Source organism: Serinus canaria, chromosome 13 (genome assembly GCF_022539315.1).
Source record: "Serinus canaria isolate serCan28SL12 chromosome 13, serCan2020, whole genome shotgun sequence".
NCBI lineage: Eukaryota > Metazoa > Chordata > Aves > Passeriformes > Fringillidae > Serinus > Serinus canaria.
In genome coordinates this window covers 16,741,116-16,752,633 of record NC_066327.1, presented here as the reverse complement: position 1 = coordinate 16,752,633, position 11,518 = coordinate 16,741,116, and the positions used below count along the sequence as shown (strand labels likewise).

The 11,518-nt window shown below is 48.1% G+C and overlaps 1 protein-coding gene across 4 annotated transcripts; it reads right to left on the bottom strand.

The window, feature by feature from the left end:
* Window positions 1-5,987: 5,987 nt before the first annotated feature.
* LOC103817379 (E3 ubiquitin/ISG15 ligase TRIM25-like) lies at window positions 5,988-10,859 on the bottom strand. Of its 4 annotated transcripts, none has more exons than XM_018915595.3 (6): window positions 10,145-10,859; window positions 9,464-9,559; window positions 8,857-9,090; window positions 8,740-8,762; window positions 7,651-7,720; window positions 5,988-7,074 (listed from the first exon to the last, which is right to left on the bottom strand). In XM_018915595.3, the coding sequence occupies exons 1-6, from the start codon at window positions 10,751-10,753 to the stop codon at window positions 6,874-6,876; spliced, it is 1,233 nt and encodes a 410-aa protein (XP_018771140.3). In that variant the 5' UTR covers window positions 10,754-10,859; the 3' UTR covers window positions 5,988-6,873. The 4 variants fall into 4 exon arrangements, with proteins under 4 accessions (XP_018771140.3, XP_018771142.3, XP_018771144.3 ...); XM_018915597.3 differs by having other exon boundaries at window positions 5,988-6,413; window positions 7,651-7,814; window positions 10,145-10,857; XM_018915599.3 differs by having other exon boundaries at window positions 5,988-6,413; window positions 10,145-10,857.
* Between the last annotated feature and the right edge of the window lie 659 nt (window positions 10,860-11,518).

The window sequence follows — 11,518 nt, the reverse complement described above, 5'->3', positions numbered from 1 at the left end:
GGAGTGACATCTATGACAAAAGCCTTCAAAGCCTATTGTGCAGGGACTCTGCAGAATCCTAATAAGAAGTCACAAACCCGAGCTGCGGGTGTTCCAGCATTTTCATTCTTGTTCTAGAAGCACAGGCTGTGGAAAACTTGGATCATCCAATACATCATGTCTTTATGGAAGAAACAGGGAAATAATAACTTCTTGGAACATGATAGTAAAAGAAAAAGATCCCAAGCATTATTATTTTTCTGGACCTAAAAAAAAGTAGGTCTTTTTCCTTCTTTCTTTTAGACTGATTTTCTTAAAAATGGGTGGAAAAAATCCAAGCAACTATTTAAGGTAATTAAATAATTTCACTTCCAAGTGCTTTCCTCTTCTCGAGGTATATTAAGCTTTATGGTTAATATATTTCTGCGCTGAGGGAACCTTTGGCCTCGGAGAGATGTGTCTCTGGGCTCCTCACGCTCCAGAATCTCCTGCCAAGAGACAGCACGTGCCATCTGCCCATCCCACTCAGCCTGCCTGGCAAACCTGCTGCTTCTCCAGATCACCACATCATCTTTGCAATATCAAATCTCCACACACCGGTTGGTCAGACTGCAAAGTAATCCTGAAAATTGCTCTTTTTCCACAGAGCAGGTACTCCTGGGCAGCCCTGGCAGCCCTCCCTCCTTGCCTTTTGCCCACCAGCTCCTGTCCAGCCTTGCCATGCCCTGGTGCCACCTGGCACATTGCTCTGCCTGTGATGGTGTTATCAGCCCTCTGTCCATACACCCAGCAGGCAGTGGCTCTCCCTGGCTCTTCCCAGCTTTTCCCAGGCTCCCAGCTCAGCGTTATCACCCAGCAGATAAAGGCAGCTCTCAGCTGCTTTGTGCCACCTGGCTCCCAGCCTTGAGTAAGGAGCCTCCTGCCTTCCTTCAGTCCTGTCCTCCTGGCACCTGCCTGCCCAGTGCCCTGGTCCTGCTGCTACAGCTCCATGGGAGGATGGCTGGGTTCTGCTGACAGTGGTTAAAAATCAGTTATTAACTCTCCTTGCCCTTCCCTCCCTCTACAGCTCGCAGTGCACTGAGATTGGGGCCTGAATTTGCACATTCTTGCCTTAAGTTTGGAGACAGAGAAGATGGAACTGCCTGGTTGCCATCTGTGAGTTCTGTCAGAGCTGGGACAAACCTTCCTCCCCACCCTGACCTGCTGGGCTTGGGAGGCCCTAATTAATGTCACACACACAGGTCTACGTTTGGCAGGTCTGACTTCCTTAGAAAACCCATCAGACTAAGTAACAGGAAGAGGCCCATCCTAATGCTTGAAATGCATTTAATTTAATTCAGTCACATCATTCAGTGCTTGGCAAAATCAAAAAAGAAGAGCTAAAATGAGCTGCTTTTAAAGGCTTCCATCAAGGATGAGACAAATGCCAAGTAAAAATTGAGTAGTTGGAGGTGAGAGGGCGTAATACAAAAGGAAAGATGCAATGAATCAGAGTTCTTAGGCAATCAAGATACTTAAGCCATAAAGATATCAAAAAGAAATAGGTTCTGTCCTTACCTCAGGACCATGCATGTCACAATTATACTGCAATCAAGAAAAAGTGTTCTGCACAAACTTCTGTGCAGAACTGCTGCACTTTCAGTGTGTGCCACGGTCCAATGTTGTCACCTAGAGTCAAGAAGTAATTAGGTGATAAAATTTTCAGTGTTAATGTGTTAGAAGGCTTAGTTAAATAATTGCTGGATCCTGTGTGTTTTCTTACCCTGCTTTCATCCAGTCTTTTAGCCCTTTGCTTCCTCAAGGCTAAAGCACGGAACATGAAAAAAAGTCACAAATTCCACTGAGTCCCTTTGCAAACAAGCAAATGTATGGGGGAATTAAACTGCACCATCAACTTAGCATCTAACTCAGGAACTCCACCTTCCCAGATTCTCATTTCCAACCAAAAGCTTTGTGAGCCTGCAGCAGGATTACAAATCCCAGGTTTGAGGGAGGGTTGCTGTCTCAGGGGTTTGCAGCACTGCAGGAACTCTGTCTGCAGCAGCAGCGCTGACCTGCCCTGGCTGCTCCCAGCTCCTTCAGCTGGCAGCCAGGGAGAAGTCAGGAAAGTGCTGAAGGACAGGCTCAATTCTTTTGCCTCATCCAAGTGGCTGGGAGCAGCTGCCCTTTGTGCCTTGCTGCCTTAGAGCAGGAAGGAATATTTGCAAAGTCACCTTGAGCAACTGCTGAGCTCCCAAAATTTGGCCACACACTTTCTGTTATGCTGACAATTGATGGGTGCAGCAGAGGCAGGGCTGAGCACACAGCACAGCCTGGAGAGTCCATTTAAAGCAGGAACAGAGGTGTTACCCTAAATCTGAGGTGGACTGCTGTGCTCATTTTTAATCCCTGAAATCAGGTATGTGTTGATTATCACAAGTGACAGAACAGAGTTGTAGCCACAAGTCCTGTAAAAGCACAGAGAACTCCAGCCTTGATTTCTTGGGAGTCTACCCACAAAAAAATCCTCTCAACATCTAATTCCTGGTGATGGTATGAAACCCTCCAGCCTTGCTTACATGTGTCTAGAGCCATTTATTTGGTTATTCAGCCACACAGTGACAACAGAGTCACCACAAATCATGGTACAAAAGTATAATTAGACCTATGAGATAATACAGTCCACAGTTTCCAATGCAGCAGCAGTTGGAAATTTTATTATGTTCATGTTAATTCTTTGTACTTATTAAAAAAAAAATTCATGTGTTACAGAATTGAGGAGGGGAGGAGAATTTAGGTAGGAGGGGAGATCAAAACATGTGGCAGGTTCTCATTACTAGAGGTAATTTTGGATAATATTCAAGTTTTTCTTTCCATCTCAGTTCTGACATCTGTTTTTCACATCTCCCTTACATTTGGGCCTAAGAGAATCAAAATTCTCAAACAAGTATTTATGTTGTTCCTTCTCAATGCTTCCCTGAAGTAGGAATGAACAAGATGAACAAGTTTCACCTACTGTAAAATAAAGTAGTATTTTATAACATATTTGACAAGTTGCTTCCAAGTAGAGCATTGTCTTGTCTCCGAAAAAAATATTTCTTTTTCCCCGGCCTGTTTTGAGTAACTGTCTCATTCTCACAGCCACTGACTGAGCTCACAAGAGAAATAAATGGACATATTCACTGATTAAAAAATATACCTCTAGATTTGCTCCAAAAGTTGAAAAGTGATGAAGAAAGTAAGATTTATTTTTTGAATTTACGAATTAAGAAGATAATCATTTGCAAACTGAAATTCAGTTGCAGCAATTAAAAGAATAATTTAAAAAATATTTTGTATAACTTCTAAATAACATTTATTTTAAAAAGCTTGGAGAAAAGATGCTTTGAGACTCTGCTTGGGTCTCCTTAAAACTGAAGCAGGAAAGTGCAGGGCATACAGTCCTTAAATTAACAACTGGAGAAATCTGCAGGGAACATTTTATAAGTAAAGAAAAGGCTTTACCTCCTCCTCTTAATTTACCTGACAATTTTGATGTAAAAGAAAAAAATAGAGAAGAATGGTTAACAAAGCTGGCAATGAACTCAAGTGTAGGTCTGGGTATTGTCCCCCTGGATCTCATGGTCAGAGATGAACCAGGAGGGAATGGGGCTGGGCAAACACAGAGGATGGGGCAGGGCAAAACACCATTTCTTGACGGTGGGACTGAACACCCAGAACTTGGGAAGTTGATGGGAGCAGGAAACCACATCAGAGAGAGGAGAAATTGGTCTTGCACTACTCAGGAGCAGACCTTTTCCTTGTTATCCACAGAAACCTGCCCCCTGCCCCCTCTGCACAGCTCTCAGCAGCCCACACCAGCCCCTCACACCCCGGTGGAAGGAGCTGCCAAGGATTGGGGTCCCTGTTTGCCATGGTGTCAGCAGGGCTGGGTCGGGGCACTCACCATGCACGTCATCCCACAGATAGTCCAGCTGCAACAAAAACTTCTCTTTCTGGGTTTCATCCTGGGTCATCAGTGTGTCATTCAGCTGCACTGCCTCCACCTTCACATCCTCCACCTTCACACCCTCAGTGCCCAGATCCAGACTTGCAATCCTCGGGCACACAGAGTCATTGCACCAAGAAAACCATCCAGCATCCAAAGGTAACAGAATTCTTCACTAGGACAGAGTCTGCAGAGAGGAGAGGGCTTTGGCAACATGAATTACTGGGTTAACAGCCCTTTGTGAAGGTTGAATTCCCATTGTTACATACTGTTATTTATGTGGCAATGCCTTCTGTTGACCGACCTGCACTGGAACTTTCAGATGCTGATAATGAGAGAGGAGGAGGTGTTTTGATAATCCCCATGTGTGAACAGGGCCTTGACTTGCTGCAGGCAGGCTCTTACTGTTGTAGCAGAGCCAGAACAAGAATGCCAAACGTATTAAATGGTGTCCAGGTTTCTGGAAAATTACCTTGATCCCACAGGCTTGGATGTGACTTGCAGCACAGCTGTGAGTAACAGACTGAACTGCAGCCCTGAGGTACATGGTGATTCCAAGCTCTCCTTACAACCCGAGTTTGCACTCGGCTTTTATCTGTGCAAGTTCCCGAGGTGACATCTCAAACTCCAGGTGGATGTTTGAGCCAGCCCTTCGTGCAGCTGGGGCCTGCAGTGCTGCTGCAAAGCCTCTCGTGCATCTGGAACTGTTGGTGTGCTGTTGCACCACTGAATTACAGCTGACACCCAGGCATCGCACAGGAAGTGGGAAATAATAAATTAAATAATAAATTAAAGATAATAATAAAGCCTTCTAGCTACCAAGCTTGTCCACAACTCAAAAACTGGCTGGGAAATGAGCTGGTTATCTCTGCTGCCAAAGGCTGTTCCCTGGGAACTCAGCTGTGGGAGGGTCACCAATGTGCATCCAGGACAGCGTTAATGTAAACTGAACCCTAGGGGCTTCATCCCTGACAAAAAGTTTTCTGGCAATACAAGCCAGTGGTTTCTATGAGAATCCAGCCAGAAAACTGAAATTTAAAGGGACAAGTGTAACAGCAGGCAGGGATCTCTCCATCCCTGTTACTTGTGTGGATGTGGTGCCCTCTGGCTCAGCTGGAACACGGAGCAGCTTTGCAGCACAGGGTGGTGGGGTTTGATCCCAGATATCAACACCATATTTTTTCAAATAAGAAAACAAATGTTATGAAGTGGAACATACCTGTCTGTGACTACTTTCAGATCCTACCAAGAGGATTGTAAAAAAAATAAAAAAGGAAAAAAAAGGGGAAAAAAAGGAAAAAAATCATTAGTGTGATTTTCAGAAAGGTCACCTGGCTGAGAAATAGGCAGATCCTTGAAGAAAAGCAGAATACCACTGCTTACTCTGAAGAAGAGGAAAATATCTGGTTGCTCTTTTAACATCTGCAAAGCCTGAAGATTCTGCTCAGCCTGGTCTCTCTTCTGTTCCATTTCCTTCCTTGCCTTGGTGACAACTGCCAGGTCTTCTTCCTTGTGAGACCAAATGTCAGTCAGGAGAAACTGCTGGAGGCTTTCTCTTGGAGCTTTGGAAGGGGTGTCCTTGAACGCCTCCACGATGTTGTGCAGCTTGAAGCTGTTGTGCAGCTCCAAGGTGAAACCCAGGTCGGCCAGAGGGCCTGGGAATACGGCACCTCCTCAGTGCCCAGCTGGCAGAGGCCGTGCCCGCAGCTCCTGGGACAGCTCCAGGCAGATGGGGCAGATAAAGGGCCTCCAGCCCCTCCACATCCCTTTTGCCATGGCTGCATCAGGAGCACAGAACAGAAACTAAAACCAGAGGCAGGCAGCCAGCCCCGGGTCTTGCCAGCCCTCCCCCTCCAGCCCCTTCCTCTGCCCCAGGACAGGCAGAGAAATGTTCCCTCCATCCCACTGGATGTGCAGGATGGAAAGAGGCGGCAGAGGCAAAAGCTGCTGCCTCAGAGCAAAGATCAGCATCACTGCTGTCTAGTTCTGTAGCAGTTAATGTTGTGCTGTCAACTTTTAGATAAAATAAACTGCCATTGCGTTTAACAAACTAATAACATGACTTTATTAACATGAACCTTAACACAGTACTTAAAACAGCAGAGCAAAAATGCCCAACTTAATGGTATTTCCATTGTGATTAACAGAACAAATAAAACAGGAGCTCTTGCAGGAAGAGGCAGGGGGCTGTGAAACACCCCCTCACAGCAGCCCACAATCCAGCTTCTGATGTGCCAGCTTAGCACAGCCTCCAAGCAAGGCTCACAACTTCTAGGCCTGAAAAAACGAAACAACACCTTGTAACCACATTACTAACAGGAGCTTCATCACACTGATGGCAGCATGGATGGAAGACTTGAAAGGGATGGTTCCAGTCTCTCTAAGTCTGAAGTTCTTAGCAGGATGTCCAGCCTTGACAGACGCGTCATGAAAAGACAGTGTTTCTTCTACCATTATTATCTTTGACCTAAGGAACACACAGAGGCAGCATTCAAACCAGGCACAAACAATTCCAAGCTTCCAGCAGCTCTCATTGCTGGCATCCTCCTCCCAGCAGCTCTGGGATGGCACTGTGTGCATTGGAGTCCTGTCCTGGTTTGGACTGGGAGTCATTCTAATCATGAGAACTCCATTCCTTAAAATTCATTCTCTTCTCAGCAGCTGGTACAGTTTTGGGTTCAGTAGGGAATAATGTTGGTAACACAACGACGGTTTGGCTGTGGCTGAGCAGCTGAGCCAAGGAGCTTTCTGTGCCTCGTGCTCTGCCAGCGAGGAGGTCACAAAAAGCTGGGAAGGAGCATGGCTGGGGCTGGTGACCCAAAGTGGCCAAAGGCACATTCCACACCACAGAACACCACGCCCAGTGTATGAACTGGGGGCAGATGGCCACAAGGAGCCAATTGCTGCTCGGGAACAGTGGCTGGACATCAGAGAGCAGGTGATGGGGGAGCAATCATGCTGCGCATTGATAATTTTGGTTGGGTTTTCTCTCTTCCCTCCTTTCTATGAGTGTTATCATTATGATTCCCACTGAATTTGTATTTCGTTAGGCTAGTTGTAAGGAAAATGAAAGGTAGATCCATATGTGGATCCATGGTATGTTGTACCACCACTAAATGGCACAAGACCTAAAGAGAAAAAATGCATTGATTACCAGATAATTGTGGACATTTGGAGTCTGCCTCTGTCCTGACCCGAGGCCCGCTGCTAGCAAGGGCTGAAGCAACATCCAGAGAGCAGTACCTAGGGAACCCTAATTTCACCAATTCAGTCAGACAAGTGTCCACTGTGCACAGCTCTGGGACTGCAGACTAAGCTTGCAAAGCATTGCAAAGGAGTAGAAGGATTTACACAGGAAGAGATGTCCGACCCTGCTGCTGCTGGGATGAGTTCTCAACTTTCCCCTTGAATCAAAGGGAGGCCACAGAGGTATTGCTATTATCTTCTCTTAATCCTCCCACAAAACTCCTGGGACTTCCCAACCTCTTCATCCATAGCCTGGTTTAGCAAGGTGCATTCAAGGCATGCCCCAAAACCCTGAATGCCAGGACCAGCTCTCTTTGCTGCAGACACATGTGCAAATAAGCACACATGTAAGGAATCAGCACTTCTAGAGGTACTCAGTGTACTCGGTGCCTCATCTTTCTTAAAGATGTTTTATTGACTTCCCCATTTGCTTTTGACATGGTGAAATGAGCACTTACCAGTCTGTGCTGCTTCGTATGCCCAGGATGATGGCTGCTTAAAGAGCATTTCCATGTTTGAGATGAATTTCTGGAAAAGTTTCATAATATCATTTTGTGTTGCTTTATCCACAAGAATGGGTGGCTTTGACAAACTTTCCCTTTTAGGAAGTGGCTGGCATTTCCTAAAACACGCAGAAGGAATCACAGAACCACAGAATCACAGAGGTAGGAAAAGACCTCTAAGGCCATCGAGTCCCAGCTGTGCCCAACATCCACCCTGTCTCCAGCCCAGAGCCCCGAGTGCCACCTCCAGCCCTTACTTGGGCACTCCAGGGAAGGGGATCCAACCCTCCCTGGGCAGTTCCAGTGCCTGAGCACCCTTTGCATGGGGAAATTCCTGCTGTGCCCACCCTGAACTCCCCTGACCCAGCCTGGGGCCGTTCCCTCTCCTCCTGTTCCCTGGAGCAGAACACGACCCCTCGGCTGTCCCCTCCTGGCAGGAGCTGTGCAGAGCCACAAGGGCCCTTCTGAGCCTCCTTTTCTCCAGGCTGAGCCCCTTCCCAGCTCCCTCAGCTGCTCCTGGGGCTCCAGACCCTTTCCAGCTCCGTTCCCTTCCCTGGGCACGCTCCAGCCCCTCAATGTCTCTCTCACCATGAGGGGCCCAGAATTGGACACAGCACTCACGGTGTCACCTCAGCAGTGCCAGCACAGGGGACAGTCCCTGCCCTGCTCCTGCTGGCCACACTAGTGCTGAGACAGCCCAGGTGCCATTGGCCTCTGGCACAGCTGGGCACACCTGGGCTCATGTTCAGCCAACACTGAACAGCATTCCCAGTTTCTTTCCTGCCAGGCACCTTTCCAGTCACTGTTCCCCAGCCTGGAACTTCAGGAGATTGTTGTGACCACAGTGCAGGACTGGCCCTTTGCCTCACTGAGCTCCCACTGCTGCCCCTGGCCCATGGATCCAGCCTGTCCTGATCCCTCTGCAGAGCTCCCTGCCCTCCAGCACAGCCCCAGCCCTGCCTTAGGCTGTCTGGAACTCACCGAGAGAGCTCCGTCCCTCATTCACATTGGCAGTAAAGATATTGAACCTCAGGAAGAGCTTACCTGCCTTTGATCGCTGAAAAAGCCTGTAAAGACATTTTGAAAGCAGAATCAGCACAGTGCAGGCACAGGCCAGCCCTGGAGCTGTGTGTCCCTGGGAAGGGGGATGCTGATAGGTACCTTGGTGAAAAGAAGTGTGTCCTTCTGACTCCTCAGAGCCTCCAGCTCCCGAACATCCTGGCTGGCCAAATCCTTCATCCTCTTGTGATTATTCAACTCTGTCTGAATCTTAAAAAACTGTTCCTCCATATAGTCACTGAGACTTTTCAGGACCTCCCCTCTTTTATTCTCTAGCTCCTTATAGATCTCCTTGAACAGGCTCTCCAGCCGCTCCCTCCGCTGGTTCTCATCAATCTATTAAGAAAACAATTTCAAATTTGTAAGGAACATTTTCCACGTTAGCTCTTACTCAGAAAAAAAATTTATCTTTTTTCTGGGATTAAAAAAGTAACTTAACGTTGAAGGTTGGAAACATAAAAAAGCCACACAACAGCCACTCATCAGGAGGCACAGACTTTCAAGCTTAACTAAGAATGGACCTCCCAGACTGTTAAGAAAATTCTGCATTATCCTTCCTCAAAGAAGAAATCTCAAAAATACATGAGAAACCACCCAGGAACTAAAAAAGCTTCAGAATCCATGATCTGGGGAAGGGCCAAAGAAAACTTTATCTCATTATTTACCAGTAAGCAAGGACCCCAAGGTGATATGGGACCTTGAGACAAACCTTTAGTCTCTCCATTTGTTTCATCAGTTTTGTTATGGCTTTATCCACGGCAGCTTCATGGTTTTTCAGTGTTTTCAGAATTCCATCAAAAGATACCTACAAATAACACAGGAAGGAGATATCAGGAGAGGACTGGCATAACGCATGAGATCACCAGTTTCAGACTTGCAAAAGGTCTGCTCACTGCATGCTCTCAGGACGAATCAGTAGATAAAGGTTCACTGGAATGTTTTATCCCTGGACAATGCCACAATTACAAGGACAATCAGGACAATTTGAAGCTGAAAGCTGTTCATGTGCACTAGCCGCATATAAAGCTATTTCCCCTGTTGGCACCTTTCTTTCTGTTACTCTGTCATTAATTATCTTTGCATAAGTGCAGCTCAGGCTCATCTTTGCCTTGGAGGTGCACCAAGGACTAAAACCTTGCAGGAGCACTCAGTCCCACCAGTCTGGCCAAACTCTTCCTTCAGAAGGGGAAAAAAGCGTTTATAACATCTTGTTTGATATCTCAAGGGCCAAAGCCAGAGAGAATCCGGGACAAAACTCAGAATTAAAGCCCAGGACTGCAATTTAGCCCCATGCTCTCAAACTCAGGCGCTGCCCCTGTGCCTTGGGCGTCTCTCTGGGGTTTTCCTGGCGCAATCCGGGCCAGTGCCACCGTCCCCAGCAGCCTCTTACCTGGGCTTCGCTGAAAGCCTCCTCCAAGCTGATGATCTTGTGGCTCTTGTGCGAGATGAGGGAGCACAGGACGCAGATGCACTCCGAGTCGTTCTCGCAGAAGCACTCCAGCAGTTTGCCGTGCTGGGAGCATCTCCTCTCCGCCAGAAGATGCCCATCGCAGGGCTCCACCAGCACGTGGCTCCTCTGCCCGCTCCTGCTGTTGTGCCTGCTCAGGTGCGCCTGGCACAGCGAGGCTTCGCAGCTCAGGCACGTCTTCACCGCGGGCTGCGGCTCCTGGAGGCAGGAATCACACAGCAGCACCTCCCCCGCCTGCTCCGAGCTTTCCGCCGTCTCCTTGCCTTGCCCGTCCTGCTTTTCCTCCTCCTGGTGCTCGGGAGCATTCACGAACCTCTGCACGATGTTGCGGAGGTGGAAGTTGGGCCGCAGCTCCCCGACGGGCGAGTGGCAGAGCGGGCAGCGGGCCGGGCTCTGCTGGCCCCGCAGCGCCTGCTTGATGCAGTCCTTGCAGAAGCTGTGGCTGCAGCCGCAGCTCGTGGGATCCTTGTAGATGTCCAGGCAGATGGGACAGGTCAGCTCTTCCTCCAGCCCGGCCATGGCCTGGGCCATGCCTCCAGCTCCGGGCAGGGCTGACAGGGAATCTCTGCTGGGAAACGAAAGTGAAGGCGGGCAGGGCAGAGGAGCGCGCTTCACCCCGGGCTAAAGGTGCTGCCTCCTCCCCCTTCCAAGGGAGGCTCTTCCCTCCTCTCTCCAGCTTCCTGCCTCTCGGGCCCACGTGGGCAGGGGCTGAGACTGTCCCGGTGTTGACAATAAAAAGTTATGACAATAAATATTTAATTAACTCTTGGAAATTCCTTTCGGTTTACCGGACAGGGCTTTGTCCCGTGTGCAAGCGGTTATCCCAGCCGGAAAGGCTGTGAGCCTGAGCAAGGCTGGTAAGAACCAATAACCTGGTCTGACCACAGCAATGGGGTGCATTCAAAGAGAAGAAACGTTTTTGGAGTGCTCTGACCAAAAAAGAATCGTTGGAGAAATGGGATGTTCACCAAACGACTAGCCAAGACCCTGAAAAGAACCCTGCTCCAATGAAAATAAACTCTGAGAAGTGATTTAAGCATGCAGAAAATTCAGGGAGTGTTTAGCATATAGGTATGATTTTGGGGAAATGTATTGGATCTGTAAAAGCTGCATTAGATTTCAGCTGGTCGGTCAGCCAGGTGTGGTGTGTGTAATAGGGAGTTATGCCCCGCATGCCTGGGGCTGAAATAAAGAAATGCCAGTTTCAAATATTGAAATTACAGTGTTAGAGAGTTTAATTCCCCAGCGACAGCAAGTCAATCTCCTCGCAGCAGCTCGAGGCTGGGAGCTTGGACA